Below are 27,206 nucleotides of genomic sequence, written 5' to 3' on the forward strand. Positions count from 1 at the left end.
CCTGGAGCCGTTGGAAGACCTGGGTGTCCAGTTAGTCCTGACCTCCGTCCCTCCCTTCCTGCCCAATGCTGCCCTGCTGCCTGTGCTTTCTACCCTGGGGCGACCAATCTCTGTTATCAGCCCTCTTCCATTGGGCTGCAAAGACCCCACCCTCCGTCACGTCCTCTCGTTCCGCCGGCAGGTGCAACTTCAACTGCCGCCAACAGCGTGTGATGGAGAGGCGCTCGAGGGGTTCTGCCTCATCCCCTACAATGGAGCCCACTACCAAGTGCATTATTCCACAGGGGAGGCACGGTACTACCTCTGCTGGGAGATGGGACACGTCCGGAGGGACTGTCCCTTGGCCCAGTGCGGAGGGTGTAAAGAAACCATGTTCCAAGGGACTCAGAATAGTCTCATGATTATGGCTCTGGACTAAGAATCAGGAGACCTGGGTTCTATTTCTGCCTTGCTGGGTAAGTCACAAATTCTTAGTGCGCAGACTGTAGATTAAAATAGGTTTAACTTCTTCAGGGACAAGGAACTGTCCAGAGCTGTGGCATTTGAGGCCCTTTCAATTATCCTGTGCTGGTTCCATCAGGCAGTTTGTGTTTCCACTGCTTGGTTTGAGTCTCTCTTAGATCTCCAAGGAGACCTTTGACTGCTCTGGGTAACGTTCTCTGGTTTCATTGGAAAGACAGCAGAGAACCCAGGGAGTTACAGAAGGTTCTGGTCACCCTGGTGCCTCTGTCATATGCTTTGCAGGAGTTCATACAAAATATCATGCCAGGCAAATGTCCTGCTTGGATTGGACTTAACTTTATGACTCCTGCAATGAAGTGGATCTGAGCGGATGGCTCCCCGTTAAATCAAACACTTTGCATCTTTCCCCATGTTAAATATATCTGAAGTATTTTTAAACATTAGCCAAGCTAATTGTTTATCATTATCTGTATTTATTATTGCTTCACAATAAAGCCTCTAATCAGCTCTAACACAGTGCAGCAACAACTTCTATTGCCCATTGTGCTGGCACAGTGACAGTGTATTTATGCAAGTTTTGAGTTGCAGAAATTTGGCCTGTATTTATATATGTCTGAAAAACACCAAAAGTTAGATTCTGACTGTGTGGAGACATCAACTATTATAGAAACCACATTATCACTTTTACTTTGCTTACTATAGATGGGAATATAATAAAAATGTCATAGGAAAGATGCAAATGAGAACTCCAGCCTGTGTTCTTGCACACAGGTTGTTAACCCTGGGGATTGCGGGGAGCAGATTTAATTGGGCTCTATCCAGTACCACAGAAGCGATACCAGTTTGTACTGACAGCTACAGATGATTTTTCAAAAGAGGTAGAAGAATTTCCACTTAGAACTATGACAGCACATGAAGGGGATAAGAAGACATGTAACATTATATACCAAGTATCAGAGGGGTAGCCGTGTTAGTCTGGATCTGTAAAAGCAGCAAAGAATCCTGTGGCACCTTATAGAAAATGTCCGTTAGTCTATAAGGTGCCACAGGATTCTTTGCTATTATATACCAACATGGCTGTGCAGAGCAGATACTGGCAGATCTAGGTTCTGAATTGAATAATGAGGTAACAGTTTTCATCTGGTGTTATTTCCACTCTATGGTCAATTACACACTCATGGCCGTGTGACAGGGGCTGTTAGCAGCTACAAACTGAGCCCTTCAGAAGCCGGCACCCTGGTCACTGAGAACACCCAGGCTACCTGCAGGGCTGTCCCTAGACATTGTGATGCCCTAAGCAGCTGCCCCCCCCTTGGGAGGGGGACCCCAGGCCTCTGCAGGGGGGTGCCCAATGTCTGTGGGGCAGAAGCAAGCTTGGGGGGCAGAGGGGAAACCGCCCCCCCGGCATGAGCCAGCGGAGTGGGGCAGATTGGGGCTGGGTCGCTCCACTTCCCACTGCCTGGTGATTGCAGGACAGGCCCAACCCTGTACTCATGGGGTGACAGGAAGTGGATTGACCTGGCCCCCGCCCCCTCCTCTCTGCTCCCCTGATTCCCAGCCTTGGCACTTGGGGTGCTGGGGGGAACCACCCCCAAGCACTCACTGGCGGTGCAGCTGGGAGCTGGCAGAGCAGAGCAGGCTGAGGCTGGGTCACTCCACTTCCTGCCGCCTGAGTGCAGGACAGGTGTGATGTTATTGATATAATCTGGGACCATATAGAACATGGTTGCAACCAAGGTACTGTAGTGGCACCAAATCTTATGTACAGGGCGTCATGTAAGGTGTCTAAGACCAGGTTATGGGTTGCTGGTTATGATTATGGTGTCTATATGTCTGTATCATTTTGTAGTTGAAGTTATAAGTATTAGCTCTGTACTATCTGTATTTCAAATCTGTGCTGTGTTTCTGGTGGTGTTAGCTCTGCCTAGCCTGCTTAATGGCCCATTAAGGACCATCAGCTACACAATTGACCCATGGAGAGAAGGCAGATACGTCTTGTAACTCAGCAAAGTGTGCAGGGACTTGCCCTGGTGACTCCAGACTCCATTTTGCTGTAAAGCCTATAAAAGGCTGATGCCTCATCTCCATCTGATCTTCAATCCTGCTTCTTACCTCTGGAGGAACTTTGCTACAAATTTAGGCCATGGCTACACTTGCAGATTTGCAGCGCTGCAGCAGGGTGTGAAAAAACACCCCATCCAGCGCTGCAAGTTGTGGCGCTGCAAAGCGCCAGTGTGATCAGAGCCCCAGTGCTGGGAGCACAGTTCCCAGCACTGTACGTTAATCCCCATAGGGAGGTGGAGTACGGACAGCGCTGGGAGAGCTCTCTGACCACACTCGCGCTTCAAAGCCCGCGCGGCAGCGCTGTGCAGCGCTAAGTGTAGTCATAGCCTGAAGCTCTGCACAAAGGACTGATCCCCCAGTGGGGGATGTTCTCCAGAGACTTGACTTGAACCTGCAGTTTACTCCATCACTTCTACAAGCCTGAACTAAGAAATTTGCCATTACTGTGTGTAATTGATTCCATTTAACCAAATCTAGCTCTCATCTCTACCTTTTTCCCTTTATGAATAAACCTTTAGATGTTAGATTCTAAAGGATTGGCAACAGTGTGATTTGTGGGCAGGGCCGACTCTAACATTTCTGTCACCCCAAGCAAAAAAAAAAGAGCACCGCCCCGCCCCTCCGAGCGTCGCGTCGCACCGCCCAAGTCCCCGCCCCTCCGAGCGTCGCACCGCCCACGTCTCCGCCCTCCCCGTGCTGCCTGTCCAAACCAAAACAAAACTCTGATAGCCGCCCCCTCCCAAGGTGCCGCCCCAAGCACGTGCTTGGTAGGCTGGTTCCTGGAGCCGGCCCTGTTTGTGGGTAAGATCTGATGTGTATATTTACCTGGGCCTGGGGCTTGATTCTTTGGAATCGAGAGAACCAGTTTTATTTTACTGGGGTGTTGGTTTTCATAACCATTCATCCCCAGGACGAGTGCACTGGTGGTGATACTGGGAGACTGGAGTGTCTAAGGAAATTGCGTGTGTGACTTGTGGTTAGCCAGTGGGGTGAAACCGAAGTCCTTTTTGTCTGGCTGGTTTGGTTTGCCTTAGAGGTGGAAAAACCCCAGCCTAGGGCTGTAACTGCCCTGTTTAAGCAATTGGCCCTGAATTCGCACACTCAGTTGGGTCCCGCCAGAACCGCATTGTCACAACAGGCCTGAGCGCTGCTGCAGTGCCCCGGATGTAGCTCAGGGGAAGGGGTGGAGTGAAGGTGGGGCTGGGGTGGAGCAGGGGTGGGAAGAGGCAGGGTGGGGGCAGGGACTTTGAGGAAGAGGAGGGGTGGGGACAGAGTGGGGGTAGGGGCAGCTTTCCTGGTTGGCTCAGCCGGCCGGGGGATCAGACTGGCTTCTGGAGCAGCACGCAGGTAGGTGTGAGAAAATGAGGGATTTTCTTATATTTTCATGGTTTTCCAATGGTTTGCATGCAGAGGGAGTGGGACTCAGTGCCCCTGGGTGTTACTGGTTTAACGAGGTGAGGGGAGAGGGAGTTTGTTGTGGCAGAGGACCGGAGAGGGAACTTGGGACCCCAGCCAATGGCCTGGAGGAGGGACACCCCAGAGATTGGTGACCTGATGCCCCGCAGCTGGTTCTGGCAAGTGGGAGGACAATGGGCTGCGAAGAGAGGACTCCATGACCTAACCAGCCGGAGAGGAGAGGAGGCCAGACGACCCTGTTTACCTGGAAAGAAGACAATGGACAGAGGCAGGGCATGGGGCTGGTGATATCAGATGCCCAGCTGGGAAGCAGAGGGGCTCCGGGCTGGAGAAGGGGAGCAAGCAGAGTCCACCTGGATGCAGGGGAGACTGGGATGTGCTGTGCTGAGGGAGGTCAGGCCTGAGGGTCAGAGAGTTTCCTGTGCTGTGTTCAATGCTCAATAAACCCTCTGGTTTTATGCTGGCTGAGAGTCACTCCGGTCTAGAGAACAAGGTTGCAGCATACCCTTCGAGGGGTGGAGGCCCTGGGGGTACAGAGCAAGTGGACTCCCCAAGGGGGCCCACAGCAGAGACAGACGTGCTAAGGTTCAGAGAGGTGCAGCTCCAGGAGGTGGAGGGGCCATCCCTGAGAGAGAGTGGACCCCCGGGAAAAGGGCTGTCTCATTGGAAGGGGCACCCCCCCCTCACACACACGGACCGCACAGGGCCATGAGTGGGCACGATCTGTAAGTCCGTGACAGTTGGGCACCAGGAAATTTGGGGCAATTTGGTGCCCTACGCAGCTGAATAGTTTGCATATGTGCAAGGACGGCCCTGGCCACTGGGTGCAGTTAGAGTAGAAGGGACTGAGTAGTTTGGGTTTGGAAGGGCAGAGGGGATCACTTGCACCTGTACGGAGCCTGATGTGGTCACTAGCTCAGCGCTGAGAAGAAAGCTGCAGTATAAAAGGCTGAACCAGGGAGCTGGAAGGGGGCTCCTCATAACTGCTGCTATGTTGTGATGCACCATAAAAAATCATAAAGACGCTTGGTGGAGGTGCCCTGGCAGACTGCCTGCTGCTTAATTCACAGAGAGGTCTGCCAGCCAGGGGTTGCAGGAACTGATGGGGGATTGTAGAAGAGATTTCTATCTATAGGAAGAGAGCATTTGTGTTTTGTTAATTGATGTGAGGAAAAAGAAAGGAAGGGTCACATCTTGATTAACAATTATATGTAGCTAGAAAGTTAAGTCACATGAATTAATGCTGACAGAAGTTCAAAGACTATTATATAATCATGTGTGAGTTAAGTTAAATATATTGCTTAATTCTATCATTTTTTAACCTATTAATTTTCAAAGATGTACTGCAGGAGGTGGGTGTATGTGCCCTGCCTTCCAGGGAGAACCAGTCAAGACAATAAAGGGGGTGAGGGGGAAACAGAGAGAGCAGCTGCACATGTGTGGAGTTGTGATGTTTATGACACATGTACATTGTAACTGAACAACCCAGTCTGACAATTTAATACTTTATTTTAAGATAAATATTTTGCATTTCTTGTATTCCACAGTTGAAATACAAATGACGTTATTTAGAGAAGTTAAACTTCAATATAGATTAGAGGGAAGAATCAAAAAATAAATGTAACGTAAATAATTCCATTTCTAAAAATGTTTACATACTTGTTTTTGAAGTACTGTTTAAATGTAAATTAAAATATTCTTGTATTTACACCTTGTTACAATAATATTTTCTAAATAATCTTTTTTCTTTCATATTTTACATTGAGATCTCACTGTAGAAAATTCTGACATGAGTGAATGACCCCATCCACCCCCATCTGCTACCCCTGGGACAGGGGATGGGGAAAGTGGGGTCTGGGGGTTCCCAGGTGTCCGGTTTTCGACTGGAACCTCCAGTTGAAAAGGGAAACTGGCAGCGTCCGGTCAGCACAGAAAGTCCAGTTGCTGCAGTAACTGGCCCCCACCACAAGGGTGGGAAGAGCAGCAGGGCTGGGAGGGGCCAGTCTGTGCCGCGGGGTCACTGTCAGGGACCGAGATTCCCTCCGGCCTGAGCTGGGACCGGGCAGATTATCAGGGGAGCCGCGTTTGTACCCCCAGCGTTGTTACAGGGACAGAAGAAAGGGCGGAGCTTCCCGGAGAAGGTGCCAGTGAAAGTGAAGAGATGGGACCTGTCAGTCAAATTGTAAAACGAGACCTCGCCCGCCTCATAGTCCAGGAAAATCCCCACCCGGCTGGGCCTGACGCTCACGGGGAGGGGGGTCGGGGGGGAGGTGCAGGCCTCATATCCCCCATCCCTGAGCCACACGGCCCAGTATCCATCCTCAGGTGAGAGTGTGACGTCCCCCTTCCTGCTCACAGATTCCCTACAAACCCCCAGGTCCCAGTCAGTCTTGTCTCCAACCTCCACCTCCCAGTAACGCCTCCCGCCTGTGAACCCCTCAGTGCCCAGGACACAGACACAAGGATCAAATCTCTCAGGGTTGTCGGGCAGATCCTGGCGTGTGTCTCCGTCTCTCACACGTTTCCGATCCTCAGACAGGACGAGCCAGGGATTTGCCGTGTCTGGATCCAGAGTCACGTCCACTGGGGAGAGAGTCACAGAGTCAGGGCTGGGGGCAGGGGCTGGTCACTGGGATCAAAGGGAAATTAACCTGAGTCCCCGTTAATCACTGGGAGGGGGTGTTGTTGGCTGAGGGGAGTCAGGGCCCCTCTGCCTGTGAGGAGACAATGAGGGGAAAGGGCAGGAGGAGCGGGGGAGGGGTGAGAGGGTGTAGGGGAGGTGGGGGAGGGGAGGTGAAAGACTGATGCTGGGAGAGGAAAGGGGAGGGGGAGGTGACAGGAGCAGAGGGGGAGGGAGGAACATGGGGTGGGGAAGGCACAAGGGCTATGGGGTGATAAGGGAAGGGAAGGGCACCAGGAGGTCAGAGGTGTGAAGGGAAGAACAGGTTCCAGGGAGCTGCACGGAGTGAGGGGAGGGGTGGGCTCCTTGGGAGAAGAAAGGAACAGACCCCAGAAGGCTGCGGGGGACAAGGAAAGGGGCAGGCACCAGGGGGCAGAGGGGCAGAATGGGAGGTGAGGGAGCAGGTGAGCAGAAGGGGGGCAGAGAGGGGTGTGGAGAAGGGCAGGCCCCATGGGGCAGAGGCGTGTGCAGGGAGATGTGGGCACCAGGGGGGCAGAGGGAGGATGAAGGGAGGGGTGGGGCCCAGAGGTTAGGAGAGGGGGAGGGGAGGGGAGGGGCAATGCAGAGGTGAGGGGAAGGGCTGAGACCAGGGGGGTGAGGGAAGGGACTTGCACCAGGCAGGCAGAGGGGGCAAAGGAAACAGCAGGCACCAGGGAGGCAGATGGGGCCAGGGTAGAGCTGGGATTTGGGGCAGAGGAGGAGCTGGCACCAGGGGACTGGAGAGGTGGTGGGGGTGCAGGTGTCACGGAGCCAGAGGGGGAGGGGAGGGGCAGGGGTGAGAAATAAAGAGAAGGTGGCATGGGCGATGGTGGCAGAGGGGCGAGAGGAGAGCAGGGTCAGTGGGGCAGAGGGTGGGGAGGGGATGGGCACAAGGAAGGAAGGGGACAAGGGGAGGGTCAGGTGTTGGGGGGCAGGAGGAGGGAAGGGGCAGGCAGCAGAAGGGTGGGGGGGGAGGGAAAGAGCAGGTGCCAGGGGAATTGAGGGGGCTGAGCAGAAGGGCAGGCAGAGGGAGGCCAGAGGAAGGAGGGAGAAGCACCAGGGGGCAGAGAGGGGTGAGAGGCAGGGCAGGTGGGCAGAGGGAGGTGTTAGGAGAGGGGATTGGGGAGAGGCAGGTGCCAGGGGGTCAGAGTGGGGTTAGAGGAGGGGTGGGCACAGGGGGTGAGGGAAGGGGCGGGTGCCAGGGGTCAGAGAGGGTGGGGAGAGGGGCAGGTGTCAGGAGGGCTGAGGGGAGTAAGAAGGGTGAAAGTCAGGACAGCAGAGGAGGGTGAGGGGAGGGGTGGGAGACATGGCACAGAGGAGGGAAAGGGGAGAGGTGGATGCCAGGACATAGTGGGGGTGTGAAGTGATGGGAGGGCTACAGGGTGCAGAGAATGTTTGGGGGAGAGGGGCAGATGCCAGGAGGGCAGGGGGAGAAGGGATGGGCTGTTCCAGTGGGGCAGAGATGGGTGGAGGGCAGGGGCATGTGCCAGGGAGGCAAAGTGGGAGTAGAAGGGCAGGGGCCCAGGGGAGCAGAAAGGGGTGAGAAGAGAGGGAGGGATGTTGGAGAGGGGTCAGAATAGACGAAGGGTCCAGGGTCCCTCACAGGGGTGCAGGAAGGGGAAGGGAGGGGCAGGAGCCAGAGAGGGGTGAGGGAGAGGCAGGCCCCAGGGAATCTCTGTTGCTTTGGGGCCATGTGTGGTTGGTTTCTCGCTCAGAGCAGGTCGGTGCTGTCCCCACACACACTGGGGGTGCAGCCCTGCCCCAGGGGGAGCAGCTGGGACTCTCCATGCAGGCCCCACGGGCCCCACCTTGCAGCCAGGGAAACCTCACAGCCAGGCCCTCCCCTCACCAGGCCGAGCCCCACCCCCACGGGGGCAGTTGTCTGCACTGGGCTCACTTCGGGGGCATTACAGTGGAAGATTGGAGGAGGGGGTATAAATGCGCACTAATGGGCTGTTGCTAATGAGGCCATGGCAGTGGGGAGGGGAGGGGACATTTCCTCATTTACTGCCCCCTCCGTCTGGGAGAAGCTGCACCGGGGACCAGTCCCAGTTCACACCTGCACAGCGCGTCTGCACTAGGGGTTTGCACCGGTGCAGCTACAACAGTGCAAGGAAACCCCGGCAGACATGGCTGAGACACTGCTGTGCCAGGGGCCGTAACCCTTCCCCTCACTGGGGTGATGGATCTATAGTTACAGGGTCACTGGAGCAGGGGAGCTGGACTCTGGGCTCCCAGGTGGGGGCCTGACCCACTGGGCTGCAGAGTCATTCTCTCTCCCACGCTCTGGCCCAGTGCCCATGGCAGTGTTGGGACACAGGGGGACGTCATCAAAAACCTGGAGCCCAGCGGTTTGAGCTCTCATGGCATCACACGGGGGGATTGAACCTGGGGCTCCCAGCTGAGGGCCCAGCCACTGGGCTACAGGCTAGAAAGGAAGCGGCGGCACCTTTTTCTGTTCATTGAAACTAGTCAGCAAACCCGACATGGATTCACGAATAGTTTCTGTTGACCCAAAATATAATTTTGCTGCAAATAAACTATTTGTCCAAAACATTTCACCCAGCTCCACTGCAAACCTGTCTGAGCAACTTAGGAGCCCCAACCCCAGTGACTCGCAATGAGAGACTGTCAACATCCCCAGAAATGCAGTTACAGGCAGGCCAGGCTCAGGACATCAGCTATGAAACACTCCAGAGCTGCTGTTTAATTCTCCCTTTGCAGACAAATGCCCCCTGGGCCCCTGATCTCACCCCCACAAATCAGGCTGAAAATGGAGATTTGGCTACAGCCTGAACTCTCTGCCCAGAGCCATTTGTACCATGGATGATGCTAGCGGCACAGAGCCTCTGCAGCTGCAGCTGGGCATCTCCCAGAGTAGATAACAGTCATAGAGACCATCTCAGAGCCCCGGGAGCTCAGGTGTCTCCATATAATGACTGTGCCAGCCACCCTCCTCGCTCCCATTAACCAGCCCTGGGACAGACACGCTGGAAACTTTCACACCCAGACTCTGGAGACACTTTGGGGCCTTCTACACAGCCTGCAGCAGCGAGTCTTGGAACAGGGTAGCCAGATTCAGGCTTACGGGGCTCCCTCTTTGGAATTAAAAATAGCGGCATAGATTTTCAGGTTCTGGCTGGAGCTGAGGCTCTGAAGTCCAGGGTGGAGCCAGGTCTGCCCCTCACAGTGCAAGAGGGGACATTATCTGTGTCCACATCCCCTTCACCCCCTTCCTGGGATGGGGAACAGCAGCCCCAGGGCCCCTCCCTTCACCCCCAGGGCAGGGGAGTGAGAGCCCTCGGCCTCCTGGGCAGTGGGGTCTCCCAGCACAGGTTCCTGGGTGAGCGTGAAAGTGTCTCCACACAGAGAGCTCTGTGCACCCAGCAAATACACAGATGTGCCCGTGGATCAGGATCCGGGATGGTGCCCTCCCCAGGAGTGATGGAAGCTCCCTAAAAGTCGAGGGGTCACCCACTCGTGCCAGCCCTTCTCCCTGAGCTCCTGTCCCCGCACCCCTGAACCCTCACTCTCACACTGCCCCTCCTTCCTGAGCCCCTGCCTTCACACCACCTCTTCCCCCCAACACCTTGACCCGGTAATCGCTCCTCTCGGCCCCCTCCCCCAGCATCGCTCACCCTTATAGCTGGTAAAAAGTGGGAGAAAATATCCCTCCCATTGGTAAAAGTGATGGGGCCATGGCCTCCTGGCTCCCCTCTTCCAGTGCCCCTTATCACCCCCCAACCCCAGTATGAGAGGACCCTTGGGGCAGTGTCAGTGAGTTCGGTGCTGGGGATACGAATGGGTTTTACACCCCGGCTGCTGGAGCTCTGTGTATCGAGGGTATAATGAGATAGAGGCCGTGTCAGCCCCCGACTGTCCTGCCAACGTGGCTCAGCCTTGACATCTGCCGGAGCCTCTCCCTGGGGAGGAATCGTTCCTGTGGCCCACCTGCGGAGGTGGCTGGTGAGGCTGCCGTTAAAGTGAGTTACGATGTGAGCCAGCCCAGCGCCGCCAGCCATTCAAGTGCAATAACAGAGATGCTCAGGCTTGGTGACACAGCCAGTGCCCCAGCGGGCAGGGCGAGGGCCTGGAGCAAATGGCACAATCTGCAGCAAGGGAGGTTGAGGCTGGAGATGAGGAAACACTTGCTAATTCTCAGGGCCGTGAAGCTCTGGACCCGGCTCCAGGGGAGGTTGTGGGATCCCCGTCACTGGAGGTTTGTAAGAACAGGTTGGACAAATCCCTGCCAGGGATAGTCTAGTCCCTGACCTAGCGTGGGGGGCTGGACTAGGTGACCTCTCGAGGTCCCTTCCAGCCCTGCATTGCTCTGGTTCTAGGTTACAGCAGTTCCTGGGGCTGGGCCCAGGGCCCTGGGGGCTCTAAGCCTGGTGAGTGGCACGTGACAGAGTTAACACTGTTAGTGACCATGGCAGCTGGCAGCTCAGTGTCCCTGCCAGGAGCCTGGGCTGGCATGTGGCTGCCTGTACCTGGCTCAGCAGGGTGTTACTGGGCCATATGGACAGACTTAGGTTGGCACCTGTCCATAGGGTTTCCAGGCGTCTGTTTTTTTTATTGGAACGCCTGGTCGAAAAGGGACCCTGGTGCCTCCGGTTGGCACCACCGACTGGGACATTAAAAGTCTGGTCAGTGGCACAGTGGGGGCCCGGGGCTAAGGCAGGCTCCCTGCCTCCCTAGGTCTGTGCAGCTCCTGGAAGTGGCCACCAATTTACTTCCCTGGAGTTTGAAACTTTTCTAGCAGAACATAACCAAGTGTCAGGCATGGTCAAGCCTCCCTTTGAATACAGGTTGGCTCTGGGGGTGAGGGGAAATGTATCAAGAGGACTGGTCCTTTTAGGGGAGTCAGGGACCAGACTACCTGTGACAGGCTCCTGTAAGGGAGAATGAGACAACCCAGACCAACCTGGAAGTAATTAAATCCCTAGGTGGCTAGTCGGCAGCGAAACAGCTAATGAGGCTGATAAAGGGTAACCAGGGCCCAGCTGAAGGGATCCCAGGGACAGGAAGCTGCTGAGGAGAGGAGCTCCCAGGAGAGCTCACCAGAGCAAGGAGCCTGGAAGGGGCTCCTAGAGCAGTGCTCCCCAAACTGTGGGTCGTGCCCCCCTAGGGGGTGTGGAGGAACATTTGGGGGGCCTGACGGGGCCTGGACCAGCCCCCATGGTGGCGGGAAGGGAACGTCACCCAGCCCTGCTCTGCCCCCAGCACCACTCCGGCCCCACCCTTAGCCTCAGCTGCATCTCCGGCCCCGACTTCAGCCACCCACTCCTGGCCCTGCTCCAGGCTGAGAACCCAGCTGCAGCCCCAGCCCCAAACATGGTTCCGCCCCGGGCCGAAGCCCCCAGCTCCTGGCCCCAACTGCGGGTCCACTCCCAGCCATGGGCCCCAACTTCTGGCCCCAACTGGAGCCCCGTTCCTGGCCCAGATCCTGACAGCAGCTCCCAGGGTGGGGGCGCAAACCAGGTAAGGAAGGGCAGGACCAAAATAGTTTGGAGACCACTGTCCTAGACAGAGGAGCTCCCCTAAGGAGGAGAAGCTGCCAGAGATGACAATGACAGCAGCAGCTGGAGCAGGACAGAACCCTGGAGAGCTGCCCCCGACTGGAGAAAGTGGATGCAGAGAATAAAGGCACAGTCTGAAATGACCCAGCTCCAGGAGGGAGGGCTGGAGTCGTCCGATTCCATGATGGAAACTAATCCAAGCCCAGCTCCGGGAAGGACTGAGGGCTCCTGACTTGAGGACAGTGAGAGCCGGAGTGAGAGCTGGAGGCTGGAGCAGAGTGAGGGAAAAGATTTTATTTTGGGCTTTACTGGGACTCAGAGTGGACCACAGGACGGGATCTTTTAGACTGTGAGGCATAATATAAGGAGTGCTGAAGAGGATAAACTGAGGCAGGAACCTTGCCAAGACACCCTGAAATGTCTGAACGTGGTAACTCAGCCATGGAGGGGTCAGGATGTCAGAGTGACGGGGCCTGGTCAGACACCTGGGCAAGTACCAGCAGGTGGCTGTAAGTAGCAGGCAAACTCCCCAGCACTGATTGCATCAGCCTCCAGCTATCACAGCTCCAAGCCTGTCAGCTGGGCCCATGCGTGTCCTGGGGGTTCCAGGCTCAGTCCAGTTCCCCAGCACAACACAGCTGAATGTCCCAGTAGAATCCACTCACCTCCGAATCTCTGCAGCGCTTCCCTCATGTCAAGGGAAATTTTATACACGTTCTTCAGGTCAGTAGAAACAGCTTCTGGTTCCTGGAGTTTCACATTCTCACTCCTATGAAGAAAACGTCCCATCATCACTCAGCTGCTCTGTACACACATCATCCCAGAACCACCACCAAGAATATAAGAGCAATGAACATAGGAAACACACCTGCTCAATGTGCTTTTCACATCCTGAAAGGAAAAAAAGAGAATCAATGTTCTGTATTAACACAATGTGCATAAAACTGTGAGTTTCACTCTGGGCATCAAACTTTCATCTAGAAAATAGATCAACCCTCCCAGGCTTCACTGTTTTGTTGTAAAATCTCGTACACTATTGTGCATTAACACTTGTTTCATGTATGTAGGTGAGACAGGAATTTAGCTAAAGGATTCTCCCTTCTAGGGACCCAACCCATCAGTATCTGTGTTTATCGACAGTGTTGGGTCCAATGTTCTGGAGTCAGAGCAGGGATGGGTTCAGCTCAGTATCATTCTTGTATCATTCATTTAATCTCCCATGGCCTCACTGGGTCTCCATGAGGAGAATTCCCCTCTAACATGAACTGGGATATTTTGGAACTGATGAAGCCCTTAGCTGGATGTTCTGTTTGTCAGTAAATCACAGAACACATTTACTCTAATTGTTGGAATCCAGACCCAGGGATCTGAGTTCTAATTCTGGATTGTGGAGATAAATTTTGATGCCGTCTCACCTTTAGCAGCTCGACAACTGGTTGCTGACACTTCTCCTTTAGCTCTGCGATCAGCTGCTGCAGAGAGGAGCTTTGCTGGGAGAGTTTGGTTACATTTTCCCTTAGTCTCTGCAGAGTCTCCCTCTCCTCCTCCTCCAGGCTCTGCAGAAGCAGCTGCTCCTCCTCTCTCAGCAGTGTGTGCAGTTTGTTAAATTCACCTGCAATCATCTCTCTCCTATTCTTCACTTTCCCCTTGAAATAGAAGAATAGGAAAGGCAGAGAGAAGACATGAGCCAGATGCTGAGTTACACAGACTGGGCCTCTGTCCATGAAGCAGGGGATTAGATCAGTATCAGGTTTGTAAGATTTACTTCTTTGGGAAATGTACCATAATGGGTTTGTTTTAGTTCAGAGTCCATATGGCCAGTTCCATAGCGGGGTTGTCTAGGGTGCTTTGTAAAGACGCAGTCTGTTATTGCAGGTGGCATGGGATTAGGGTGACCAGACGTCCCGATTTTATCGGTACTGTCCCGATATTTACTTCATTGTGCTGCATCCCGACCGATGTTCGGTCAGGATGCGAATAGGCAGTTATTTAGCCCCCACAGGCAGAGCCTGGAGGGGGCTCGCGCCCCTGCCCCGACTCCACCCCCTTCTTCCCCCATTGGATCCCTCCCCAAATCCCCCGCCGGAGGAAGGAGGCAGAGGCTTTGGTCTCGGTGCCGTGGAAGGGGTGAGGGATGCCGGCTGCGGCTGGGGCTGAGCGGGAGTGGGGCCTGGGGCAGAGCAGGAGGGGAGCGTGGGTGGGGCCTCGGGGAGAGGAGGCCTAATGGGGGTGGAGCAGTGGGCAGGGCGATGATCCGGGCGCAGGGGAGGTTCCGGCCCACAGCTGGTACCAAGCCTGTGCGATGGAGCAAACAACCAGAGCAGGTTCATAACCTCATCCTGGAGCTTTACGGCCCCGTCATTCCTGGGAACGCTGCAGGGGGAAGGGCTCAGGGAGGAATAAACCCGGACACCCACCTGCCACTCTGTGGTTTTCTTCTCCTCCCTAGACATCAGAGCCAGGGCCTCTTCCAGCTCCTTCCTCAGAGGGCCCAGGGCTCCCTGGAGTTTCTCCTGCAGGGACATCATGTGCGATAAACAGCCATTAGTCTGCCTGTCCGATGGGTGGACAGTACTCTCCATATTGGCATTTCACACATGAGCAGTAAATATCCTGGAAGCGAGCAGCAGACTGGGCTCTGCCGGCCCCAAAGGCCTCATGGGAGCAGAGACGCCAGTCTCAGAGCAGGGGCTCTGCTCCCTGCAGACACTCAGGACTTCTCAGAGCCTGTGTCTGAGCTAAAGCTTCACATCACTGAGCACAGGCCAGAGGGGAAACAGCTGGGAAGGTACTGAACGATCCCTCCTGCCAGTGCCAGTGAAGAGGTTGGGGCAGCACCTCGCTGCCCTGTACCCAGACCCAGGCCAGGAACAAGACCCCACTGTGCTCTCGTCTGTCTAGGCTCCCATGTGGACTCCCCCAGGCAGCGGCCGAGCACCTGAGCCAGCGCAGTCCCATTAACTGCACAGGGTGAAGCTGTGATGTGGCAGGAGGTCAGTGAGGAACAGGGAACACTCAGTCTGAGGGAATGTGCAGCACCCATAATTATAACTGCTCCAGAGCTGTAACAACCCAGGGCTCTTTTCCCCTTTGACAGCGTGTGATTCATTCACCCGGCACAGCAACGTGCTCCTGCCCTGTCAGCCCCGCTCTGTGCAACACCCCTGGCAGCCCCCCAGAGCCGCCTGCTGAGATCTCCCCTTTTCACTTTTTCTCTTTTCTCTGAGCCCTCGAGTTCTCGCCTGCCCTCTGCCCAAGGGCCCAGGCTGCTGCTGCAGCTGCTGCTGCGAGCTCCTGGGGAGCTGCTCGGTGACACCCCTGCGCTGCTGCTGCAGGGAAGCAGGGAGGGAGGGAGCCAGCAGGGGCTAGTGAGAGACAGGAGGCGGAAAAGCAGCCTTTGCATCCAGCAAAACAGCGTCATAAATGAGCAGGGATCAGAACAGGGGAGGGGCAAAGGTGGCTGGATTCTTTGAAGCTCCACCCACAAAATAAGCTCCGCCCACGTGAGTCGCTAAAAGGAGGCACATGATCTGTTCAAATGGTGCATTGTTCAAAACGAGATGGAGTTGCTGATTGGCTCCAAGGGGCTCCTGGGGCCGGATTCGACTCATGGGGCTGGAATGTACCCCTGGGCTCCGCTGGGCTCTCTGGGCCTGGTCCTCCTTTACTGGGGGGAAATAAGAGGTGGCATCTCCCAAACATCACCCGCTTGTGGCACTGGAAGGAGGCGTCACTGGCAATAAATGGTTCCAAGCTGTAATTCTCCCTCTCCGCTCTCACAGGGGAATAAAATAATTAACAGTGTTGATATTTAAATGATCAGTTCTCCAGTCTGAAGGTAACACACTCACCTAGATTAGCCTGCAGCTCTTGTGATTTAAACCTCACTGATTGTTAACACCGGCTGTGGTGGAAAAAGTCCCCTTATTTCAGCAGTGGAAGCTGAGTGTGAAAAACATTCAGAAACTCAGAGAAAAGTTCCCCACAGCAGGTATCTTTTAAGACTTGATATTCTGATTCTGTCGCCACACTGCCAGATCATTCATTTTGTCATAGCATCTCCCGTACAATGAAGGCTTTACAGAGCTTGAATGATGCATCACACCCATGACAGGCAACTTTCAGTGAAATCTGCCTGTAATTAAAAAACAAAGTTATTGCCCATTAAACGTGACAGCAATTCCCTACCTCGTACTCCTGGGCAGCCTCCTTTATGGGAATCACCCTGTGATCTCTGTGAGCCCGGGACAGATGGCAAACCACACAGACAGAAGTTTGATCCTCTTCACAGAACAGTTTCAGAGTCTCCTGGTGTTCCCCACACACCCTCTCCTCTCCTGCTCCCTTTGCTGCCTGTAAACTCAGCCGTTTGGCTATTTCTACAACATTTGCCAGCTTCCTGTTCGGCCTGAGGTTTCCCTGCTGCACAGTTTCTCTGCACTGAGGGCAGGAGACGTCTGTATTCGATCCCTCCCAGCACTGGGCGATGCAGGCTCGGCAGAAATTGTGCCCACAGTCTATAATCACCGGGTCCTTAAAATACTCCAGACAGATGGGGCATGTAGCTTCCTCCTGGAGACTTTCCACGGGGTTGTCTGTGGCCATGGCTCCCTCTGGATAGTGTCACAGGGTTAGTTTCCCTTTCCTGAGCTCAGAAATATACCCCGCCTGCAGCAGCAGCAATTGGGTGTTTCCCTTCCTGGAACTGACTCAGGCTGTTTGCTGAGCTGGAGCCAGATCACCAGTAACATTCCAGCCCTGGGGGATTTGGTGAGAAATGCCCCAACAAGGCTCTGATCCTGCAATCAGCCCCCTCTGCTGGTGTGTGTGGGGGGAGTCACTGGGGTTTCACATGGACATCAGCTTCCCCTTGTCCTGCTGAGCTGACAGAACTGCATGTCTAAGGAGTGATATTTAGGCTTGGCAGAATTCATTTGATTTAATACGTAATTTTGACAGATAAAGAATAATATTTATTTGTAAGACTTTTTTTGTATTTATCTATTTAAACTTTAAGAGTTTCAGTTTTTATCAATATTATTGTTCACAGTTGTGGGAAATTGAGGTAGGGGCATTCAAACAATATTTCAGTCAGACAATAAATTAGTTTATGACAGTCGACATGGAGATTCAAAAAGTTAAAAAGTGTAACTGTTAAAACACAAATTGTCAACATCACATGTCAAAATATACTAAGTAAATCTCCTTAAATCAAACTCTACTAAGTTTTCAAGCAGCATTTTTCTTACTGTGCCTGTTTGAAAATTTCACTTATCAATGGAAATATTTTCCCATGGTTTGTGTGTATACAGTGAAATCAACATTTACTGACATCTACCAATAAAATCTAATCCTTCTGAGTCTAGGGATATTCAATTCACAGGCCAAAAACTTGGTTAAACTGGAATCAGTGTTTCAAAGGCCTGATTGTGACATACGCTATGGCAGCTCTGTCTCAGTGTAAAGGAGATGCAATGTCAAAAGCGTTGCCACCATTCAGGATTTTATAATGAGTCTCATGAACATAAGAACGGCTATACTGGGTCAGACCGATAGTCCAGTATCCTGTCTTCTAACAGTGGCCAATGCCAGGCGTTTCAGAGGGAATGAACGGAACAGGGAATCATCAAGTGATCCATGCCCTGCCGCCCATTCCCAGCTTCTGGCAAACAGAGGCTAGGGACACTTCAGAGCATGGTTTTACCTGATATTTGGTGTGTTTGTCAAAGCCCCAGGTCCTGGAAGCATGTGACAAGGTGAGACTTTTGGCTTTTGTTTCCTAAACAAAGGAAGTTTCTTGGTTTCAGAGAAAAACTATAAAAAGGTGATCTCAGTGCAGCCGAAAGGGCTGAGAAGCCAGAAGGCAAATCGAAAGAACTCAACATTTATCATTTTTATGTCTCGTAAAAGGCAGTTCCATCATTTTGGGGGTCTCGACTCATGATTTTCAAAAGTTTGGGGTTGGTAGTCCTGTGCCACTGAGAACTCAGGCCGTAAATCTCTATCTGCTACCACTGGAGACCCCCCTAATTTAGTGCCATCATTTATCTAAAACAGAAGAGTTAATAGAAAGGGAAGTAGACAGAGAGGGCAAAGTGTGGGAATGCACATGGAGCCGGGCTGTGGGCCCAAGCAGCAAATGAGCACAGGCCCCCTATATTGGGGGCGAAGTGAAGAGATAAATTAGAAGGTTCATTTTTATGTTTAGGTCCTTAGAGCCTTTGCTGGAGACAAGAGGCCTGGAAACAAACTGATCATTGCAAAGCAGTACAGTCAGCACCACGTCATCCAAAATCTTGAGTTTGGCTGAAGGAAACACGAGGGTTTTCTTCTAAAAAATTACATTCTGGAGTGTTTGTTTGTTTCTGAGCTGCCATGTTCTCAGCTTTTTCTTCTCAGCCATGAGAGCAAGAAACTGACCTTTGTTAAAGTGAGAGCTGAGATTGTCAGTTAATCACAGGATTCCAGGAGCTGGGGTGTTAAGAGAAACACCAGCTAGTGAAAGGGTCAGTGTGAAATCAGGAAAGTTTGTGACAACCCCAATGTGATGTTTTTGGGAGTTGATGTGACAGGAAACAGCTGCACTTCTAGCGACTGCAGGTCCTTATCTGGCCCCCGTCCCTGCACTGTCTGAGCATGTCACAAACGCCAATGGGCTTAGCCTCGTCATACTGCTGTGCAGAGACGACCCAGACCTGCCGATGGTGTGGGGGGGGGGGGCACAGAGTGAGGGCTGCACCTTCAGCTGATGTTACTAAACATGTTCAGTCTGTGTGAACATGGTCACTACAAGCCAAACATTAAATCTGGGGGACACATGACTCCATGTGCCTCCCCCCCCCCCCACAGTGCTGCTTCTGCTGTGAGATGGGGAAGGACTGTTTCCCGCATTTTAGAAGAGGGGAAATTCAGGCCCAGACAGAATAAGTGACTTACCTGACTTCACATGGAGCAAAACCTGGAGCAAAACCTGGATCTGTGCAGGCTAACTTAGCACCTTAACTATGGGGCAAACCTTTCCCTCTGCAGCCAGAGCCTGGGAGAAGAGGATAAGGAGACAGATGGACATGCCCAGACACAGAGCTTGTCTGATAATCATCTCACTGACCCTCCCCACAGTCACTAGGCCAGTCTGTGCAGTGTTGGGTGATAATGGTGATGACACCAGTCTTTGATGTGGTCTTTCTCCTTGGCCCAATACTGACCCTGTAATCACTGTGTGGACCAGTTCTGCTGGGGGGAAATACGAGCCAGTTTGGGCTTTGTCTGACTCTGAGCAGAGGAGTGTCAGGCCTGAGAGAAGGGACAATGGGGACTGCTCGGCACACAAAGCTGGACGTGCTCAAGTCCACAGTTAGCAGCAATTGCTCCTCTGCACAGGCTCTTTGCTGCTGGAGCTCCCCGCAAATGTTTCCCACCAACGCATTTGCCTCCACAGGTCTAGATTCTGACTCGGGTTGTACCATTGCTCCTTTGACCTCAGCAGTTAGCCAGGGTTTCTGGCCTTGCTAGGTTCTTCCATTGGCAGGAGAAATTGATTATAGGAGTCAGGTATTTCTCTGGTGCAATGTGTATTAGTTACAAACAATGTCCAGACATTCCTGTGCCCTGAACACGGTACAAACAAACAGCAGCCGGCAGTTTCCTTACTCAGAACTCCACGTCTGCCTTTCCGGGGAACCCTGTGCCTGAACTGAGGGCAGAAGAGGTCTGGGTGGGGAGGCAGAAGGTCAAGCTGAGGTGCTGACCCTGGCTCCGTGTCTGCCTCCCCCCAGACCCAGGTGAAGGGCCAGAAGTTGCAGAGCATGCTGGGAAGCCTGAGCCCCTCCCAGGTGGCACCACGTGGGGTCCCAGAGTCCTTTGGGGCAGGAAGTGGGCGGGAGTGTTGCCTAGGGAAGGGAAAGGGGCTGTCACTCACACCACAAGTAGCTGTCCCACATGTCCATCTGGACAGCCAGCTTGGCCTGCTGGAGGCTGTCCATGACATTCTGGGCATGCTGCTCTGCACTCTCAGCTGCCACAGAACCATGGACAGGTTCTGCAGCGAGATCTTGTTCTTCCACTGTGGGGGCAGACACGGAGCCGAGGGCACTAGCATTTGGGGGGCATGGCGACCACAGCAGCTGGATCTTTGGCTGCCCCGGTGGTCAGCAGTATTTTGAGGGTGGGACCTTTCACCACCTCTCTCAGGGGCACCATTTATAGGGTGGAACCTTCCATTACTTAGGGCACCAAAAAAGCTGGCAGCGCTCCTGCTGCCCTTCAGTCATACCCGCTGTGACAAAGTTCCTCCTCTACCTTGGTGGGTCCTGCACTTATTGGCAGATTTGCTCACCTCAGTGATCTTCCCCACAGTCTGGGTCAGCTCCTCCTGTGTCTGATCAGGAGTTGGGAGGTTTGGGGGGGAACCCAGGCCCATCCGCTACTCCGGGTTCCAGCCCAGGGCCCTGTGGATTGCAGCTGTCTATAGTGCCTCCTGTAACAGCTGCATGACAGCTACACCTCCCTGGGCTACTTCCCCATGGCCTCCTCCAAACACCTTCTTTATCCTCACCACTGGACCTTCCTCCTGGTGTCTGATAACACTTGTACTCCTTAGTCCTCCAGCAGCACACCCTCTCCCTCTCAGCTCCTTGCACCTCTTGCTCCCAGCTCCTCACACACGTTCCCTCTCCTCTGGCTCCTCCCCACCTGACTGGAGTGAGCTCCTTTTTAAACCCAGGTGCCCTGATTAGCCTGCCTTGATTGGCTGCAGGTGTTCTAATCAGCCTGTCTGCCTTAATTGGGTCTAGCAGGTTCCTGATTACTCTAGTGCAGCCCCTGCTCTGGTCACTCAGGGAACAGAAAACTACTCATCCAGTGACCAGTATATTTGCCCTCCAGCAGACTCCTGTACCCCACTGGCCTGGCTCTGTCACACCAGCTATTTTAAAGTTTAATGTGATAGTAAATAAACCCATTTAAACCCCTTCACCACACAAGACAATGCCCCTAGGATTAATCATTAACTATTTATTTCTCTTCCCCGGGCTCCCTACAGCCACCAGCCACCTCGAGCTTTCCCTCTTCTCTCCCAGGCTCTGCTCACTTGATTGCAGCAGCTCAGCGGATGGTCCAGCTTTCCTCTTTCACTTCCATTCTTCACTTCTTTGGGTGGCTGCATTTGCAACTGAGCAGCCTGATGGAAATACCCGAGTCCTCTGTCTCGGCAAGCAGGCCAAGCAGCTAAAGCCAAAGACTCCCTGAGAACGGGGGAGGTTAGCCTGAGCTGTCAGGAGTGGACGCTTGGCCCATAGGGCAGGGTTACCATATTTGAGCTTTCAAAAAAGAGGACACTCCATGGGGGGGAGTGGTAGCTCTGCCCCCTATCCACACGCTCCCACTTCCTGCTCCCTGACTGCCCCCCACAGAACTCCCAACCCATCCAAACCCCCAGCTCCTTGTCCCCTGATTGCCCTCTTCCGGGACCCCTGCTCCTAACCGCCCCTTGGGACCCCACCCCCTATCTAAGCCTCCCTTCTCCTTGTCCCTGACTACCCCCTCCTTAGACCCCCCCACCCTAACTGACCCCTAGAACTCCACCCCCTACCTATCCCCTGACTGCAATGACCCCTATCCACACCCCCACCCCTGACAGACCCCCCGGGACTCCCACACCTATCCAACCACTCCCTGTCCCCTGACTGCCCCCCCCGAACCTCCAACCCATCTAACCCCACCTGCTCCCTGTCCCTTGACTGCCCCGACCCCTCTCCACAGCCCCGCCCCTGACAGGCTCCCCCCAGAAGCCCTGACCCATACAACCCCCCCTGCTCCCTGTCCCCTGACTGTCCCTTGGGCCCTCCTGCCCCTTCTCCAACCCCCCAGCCCCCCTCACCATGCTACTCAGAGCAGCGTGTCTGGTGTGCGGAGCCAGACACAGTCTGCGCTACCCCATGGAGCGCGCAGCCCAGCCCCCCCGCCCCCGAGCGCTGCCGGCACCGTGCGCTGATCCTGCAGGGGAGAGGGGAACAGGGGAGGGGCTCTGACTGCTGGAGGCCTGGATGCGAGCAGCTCAATCCAGCCCAGCTGCCATGTTAGCTGCGTCACACTCTGCACTGGGAGGGAAATCCTGGACCTTTTTAGATTTTTACAAATTCCTCCCGGACGGCTATTTAAAAACCAAAAAGCCAGACATGTCCAGGAAAATCCGGACGCATGGTAACCCTACCATAGGGACTCCAGGATCTGCAGCTGCTGCCACCTATATGGTGAATCATCCAACTCATCACCAAACAGCTCTTCCACGTTCTGCACACTGGCCTCACTGGCTGACTGTGTAGGAGAACAGAAACCCTTTGTTACAGCAGGAGAGTCTCTTCAATGCTGCACTCTTTGCATGGCTTTCAGAGGTCCCCATGAAACACGACTACCCTGCCCCTAGGAGTCTCTCAAGGAGCTGCCTGCGCAGTCACTTGACACCCACCAGTAATGGTCTCTGACAGTGGCATTGCAGAGGGAGCTTAGCAAACCGTCCCTTCTATGACTTTCCGAATTGCTGCCAGGACTGATTCTAAGAGAAGAGCAGATTTCTCCTCTGCGCTGGGGAGATTCCCATAGGAAAAGCAGCTGTGGTGGGGGAGGGGGCAATACAAGCACTACCCGAGCCCTTGAATAGCAGCAACCAGGACTCTGGGAGCCAGGGGATTGGTGTGTCTTGCTGGGAGAGCAGAGCTGGAGAGCAGAAAAGGGCATTGGAGGAATGGTAGAAAAGTCAGTGTCATAGCCAGGACATGGGCAGCCAGACCTAGTGGTCAGAGGCAGAGTCCACACTCAGAAGACAGGAGTTGAGAGTTAGCTGGGTCAGGATACTGGAAGAGCAGAAGCAAAAGACCAAATTGTGTTCAGACCCTCAAATCAGATGAGTCACAGCGAGTCAGGATGTCAGGAAATCAAGCCTGGGCAGTGGGAACAGGAACAGCTAACACATGGTCCAGAAGACGGGGGAGCTCAGGTGTTCACACAGCTTCTTGTTCCTGATGTTGGTTTAAGGAGGTCCCGGGGGCCGATTAGCTGCTCTGGGACTCTGCCAATAAGGCCTTAGGGATGGAGCCTCAAACTGGTTCTGGACTTCGTAAGTCCTATGTAAGTAGTTTTTAGGAGGCTTCCAGGTGGCCTGCTGGAGTGTGGCTGCTCCCATGAACCCTGCAGACCTGGGTTAATGACCAAGGGGTCATGACAGTGAGTGATCTCTCCTCGCTCAAACCTCCTGCAGGAAACTGTCTCCAGGATCCCGGACACATCCTCTGAGAATAAAAAAACAAAGTTGCAATTGCAACTAGGCTATGTAACAGGAGCCCCCTCTTTGTTGCAACAGCCCCAAGTGCACAGAAGAGTGAACGGTTCTTACCTCCAGGAGATGCATGGAATCTTCCATCTAAGCCTCAATGGGACCCACGTTGCTTGGTTTGACAGGATGAGATCATCTGTCCCCACTGCTCTCTGAGCTGGGCTGGCTGCAGCATTCATCTGTGTCAAAGGCTGGGACAGAGACTGGAAGAGAGATGTTACAATCAGGGTCCAGGCACCCCAGAAGGAGAACAGAGGGTCTGAAACCGAAAGGCAAAGCAATCAAATCGTCAGATTCGACAGAGAATTTTTGTACAGTACAGGGACATCAAATAAGGTCTGTTAGGAAAGCTGAGATGTCGGTCTGGAAATGGCTAAGGCCAAGATTGTGACTCTTAAGATTCAGTTTTAGTCACTACAAAGTGTGTTTTGCTTTGTTTGTCTGTTTGACATTTGTCTCTTTCTCTTGCTTAGTATCACTTAAATCTCTTCTTTGTTACTATGCTTCCCTAAGCACCTCACTGTTGTGTGTTTGAGTGAAGTGTGAGTCTCCAGCCTACCTAACAGGCTGAGCTGTGCCCTGTTTCTTCAAAGGTAGCAAATAATTTCAGAGTGGTGCTGGGCACAGAGTCCACGGGCAGTTCACCAGACATCTCCTGTGAAGCCCAAAGAGAACAAAGGAGCAGGAGAAATTCAGGCCCCACTGACCTATGGGAACTTCCCATAGAAAAGGCTACACAGTGCTCCAGACACAACCAGCAGGATCCCTCCCACAAGCTGGGCCATGTCCTTCCCCTCCCAGCCCCACAGCTTCTTCCCCACCCCAGCCTCAGTAACCCCTCCCATCTCCCTGGTCTCCCCACCCATGCTCCAATACCAGGCTGTTTCCATAATGGAAGCAGCTTTGTACCAGAGTTCACTCACCGCTAGATCCTGGCCAGGCCTCGTCTCACAGCTTTCTAGCTGGGCTAGCAACCCTGTTGATAGTCACTCTTGGGAACTCAGCCCTCCAACCAGGTGTCTGTCCTTTGGTCCACTCCTTCCTGGGTCACGCTCCTTCCAAACAAAGTCCCAAAATGTCTTGAACGGAAACAAGGCCTTCCACCCTTGTGGAAAGCTCTTCCTCAGCCTGATTTCGTCTTGATCTGCCCTTCTTGGGTTTCTATGGTCTTCTATGTCCCCTTCCTTAGGGACGGTGGGAGAACTCAGTCCTACCCTGGACTCCAGGTTTTGGCCCAAGGCCGTATACTGAACAGCTAGGGCTGCTTCTGTACTTTTGCTGCTGTTTTCCCTTGTTTCCTCTCAGGTAGGGCTCACTTAGTCATCTCCAGGCTTTGCAGCTGCAGGCCAAGCCACCCTGTTATATACCCCCTCCTCCTTAAAATCCAGACCAACCCGGGGCAAGTTCTACTCTTGTCCAGTATTCATCCCTCACCATCTCATCGCTGTCACCGGCTGTGCACTCGTACAGCCTCGTACTCACCAGAACTCAGAGGCCATCCTTCTCTTCCTGCAGCCACTCATTCTCATTTACAACTGCTTGCAGAGCCTTGTTCGGAAGCCACTAGCTTCTTCTGTAGCCTTTTTTTTTTACTGCTGCTGCATCCCCCAAAACCTTTTCCATCAGGGTCTGAGCACACACCACTGCTCAACTCTTGTGCCTGATTCAGCTCTGTGCCAACCATTTCATCTTTCACCTCCCTGCAGCACCCAACAGGTGTGTTGGAGGAGGGTCTGCAAGGTCCATAGCCACCCCTGCCACCTCACATCTACCTGCATGAGTTGTACTTGAATGTGAGATTAGATGTAAATACTGAGAGCAGAGAGGCTACTGAAACCAGACACCCCCAGAAAGCTGCTCCAAGCTGAATACGGTGCTTGTTCAATCCTGTATCAGTCACAATAACATACCACTACTGTTAACTTTCAGACATTTAGGGTGTAATCCTGACTCCATTATGGTCAACAGGAGTTTTGCCTGCCTCGTGTGTTTGTCCAAGAGGACACCTTCTCCTTTCTTTCTATCTTCTTGGGGCCCTGGCACCTCCTTTTGCCACTCAGGAATTTCCTAGGCAGGCCGGGTCTTTCGATATGGCCTGCTTCTCTGCACCCAAACCGAAGAACTTTTGTTCCCATTTTGGCATTAGGCTATGCTTGTACACTTTCTCATGCCCTGCTCTCCTGGGCCAACCTTCTCAGCACAGCCCCAGCATGCTCTCTGAGTCTGCTCTTTCTGTCCGTGGACGTAGCAGGTTGATTTCCCTTTGCGGGATCTCTCACAGGTATTGCTGCTGCTCCCTCAAGATTACGAGCTGCATCTGCAGCTCTGCCTGCACTTCCTTCTGCTCCTGTTGGGTTTCTAGGAGCTGCTGGAGAAACCCGAGCCCTGCTTTGGCTGCTTAACCAGTCCCTGGAACTCAAATGGGAAATCCCACTTGGGGGGATGGACCTTCCCTCAGTAACCAAGACTTCCATGAGCCCTCATGGATGACGGGGTGAATTCAATCCTGCTGACTATGCCAATAATCAGTGAATCTACTCATTGTTAGGTGCCTTCTGGTCCTCCATCGATGGTCACTCCAGCACCATGGCAGTCTCTCTGCCTGATAATTCGGCCCTCTAGCCGGCTCACCACCTTTAGTCCATGCTTTTGGGGCTCAGCTTGTCACACACTGAAAGTCCAAAGAGGTCTTCCCAGAGAAAAAAGTTCTTCTGCTCTTGCTGGGGCTCTGGCTCAGCCTGCAGCTCCCTTGCTGGGCTTGGTAACCCTCTCTGGGTGTGTGTATGCCCCCTTCTTTGGGGCCAGTGGAGGAACCCGGTCCCACCCTGACACTGGTAGCAGCCCAGGGCTCTGTACTCAACAGCTAGGGCTGCTCTTTTCTCTTTGCTGTAGGTTTCCCTGGGCACAACCTACCTCTTTTCTCAAGTTCCCTTCTAGGCTTTCCTTGCTGCTTTCAACTTCCTACCTAGTTCTCATTCCACTTCATAGCCCAGCTGGGCTTTATCACCACTGAAGTCTGCTTCTTTCATGGCCAATACATGGTTCCTCTGAGGTAGGACTCATTCTGTAATCAGTCTGGCTAAGCCCCAGACTCTGCAGCCCAGGGGAAAGCACTCTCCTTACCCTGTTACAGACCTGCACTGCCCAGTCCTGCTCTTATGGGGTTGAGGTGAGTCTTGCCCCCATGCTCAGGGTTTAGCTGATTGCCATATCTGGGATCAGGAAGAAATTTTCTTCCAGGGCAGATTGGTAGAGTCCTTGGGGGGGTTTTCACCTTCCTCTGGAGTACAGGGCATGTGTGGTTCACTTGCTGGAGGTTTCTCTGCACCTTAAAGTCTTTAAAGCATTATTTGAGGACTTCAATAGTTCAGACATAGGTTAGGGGTTTATTACAAGAGTGGGTAGGTGAGATTCTGTGGCCTGTATTGTGCAGGAAGTCAGACTAGAGGATCATAATGGTCCCTTCTGACCTTAAAGTCTAGGAGTCCATGAGTTCAGACCTGGTTTCCAGAGGGGCTAAGTTCACAAAGGCTCGAGTGGCTGCAGTTGGAGTTTTGCTGGTTCTGGTGACTCTGACATTCATCGTTCAGAGGCTGACAGGTTTGTTGAGGGGACGGTGAAACCCCATTGCTGATCAGAAGGTCAGAGTCAGGTCTCTAGGAGCTTAAGGTTCGTTTGTCCTGCTGCGGGGAGTGGAGCTGGAGAGCGGAGATGTTTTGTGAATGAGACTGCATGATGGAGTTGGAGACTGAGGGAT

The 27,206-nt window shown here is 53.4% G+C and overlaps 1 protein-coding gene across 2 annotated transcripts in view; it reads right to left on the bottom strand.

Moving 5' to 3' along the window:
• The window catches only part of LOC123346494 (E3 ubiquitin-protein ligase TRIM39-like), a 145,053-nt gene extending 128,288 nt beyond the window's left edge, over positions 1–16,765 (bottom strand). Inside the window, exons 1-6 of one of the 2 annotated variants that reach the window (XM_044983927.1) lie at positions 16,309–16,765; positions 14,538–14,633; positions 13,536–13,766; positions 12,989–13,011; positions 12,786–12,889; positions 5,898–6,525 (exon numbers count right to left, since the gene is read on the bottom strand). In XM_044983927.1, the coding sequence (XP_044839862.1) occupies positions 5,966–6,525; positions 12,786–12,889; positions 12,989–13,011; positions 13,536–13,766; positions 14,538–14,633; positions 16,309–16,725 (1,431 nt within the window). In that variant the 5' untranslated portion in view covers positions 16,726–16,765 and the 3' untranslated portion in view covers positions 5,898–5,965. Of the gene's footprint in view, positions 1–5,897; positions 6,526–12,785; positions 12,890–12,988; positions 13,012–13,535; positions 13,767–14,537; positions 14,634–16,308 lie in introns of those variants that run through there. The other variant, XM_044983928.1, reaches the window with a different exon arrangement.
• Between the last annotated feature and the right edge of the window lie 10,441 nt (positions 16,766–27,206).

Source organism: Mauremys mutica, chromosome 12 (assembly GCF_020497125.1).
Source record: "Mauremys mutica isolate MM-2020 ecotype Southern chromosome 12, ASM2049712v1, whole genome shotgun sequence".
Taxonomy (NCBI): domain Eukaryota; kingdom Metazoa; phylum Chordata; order Testudines; family Geoemydidae; genus Mauremys; species Mauremys mutica.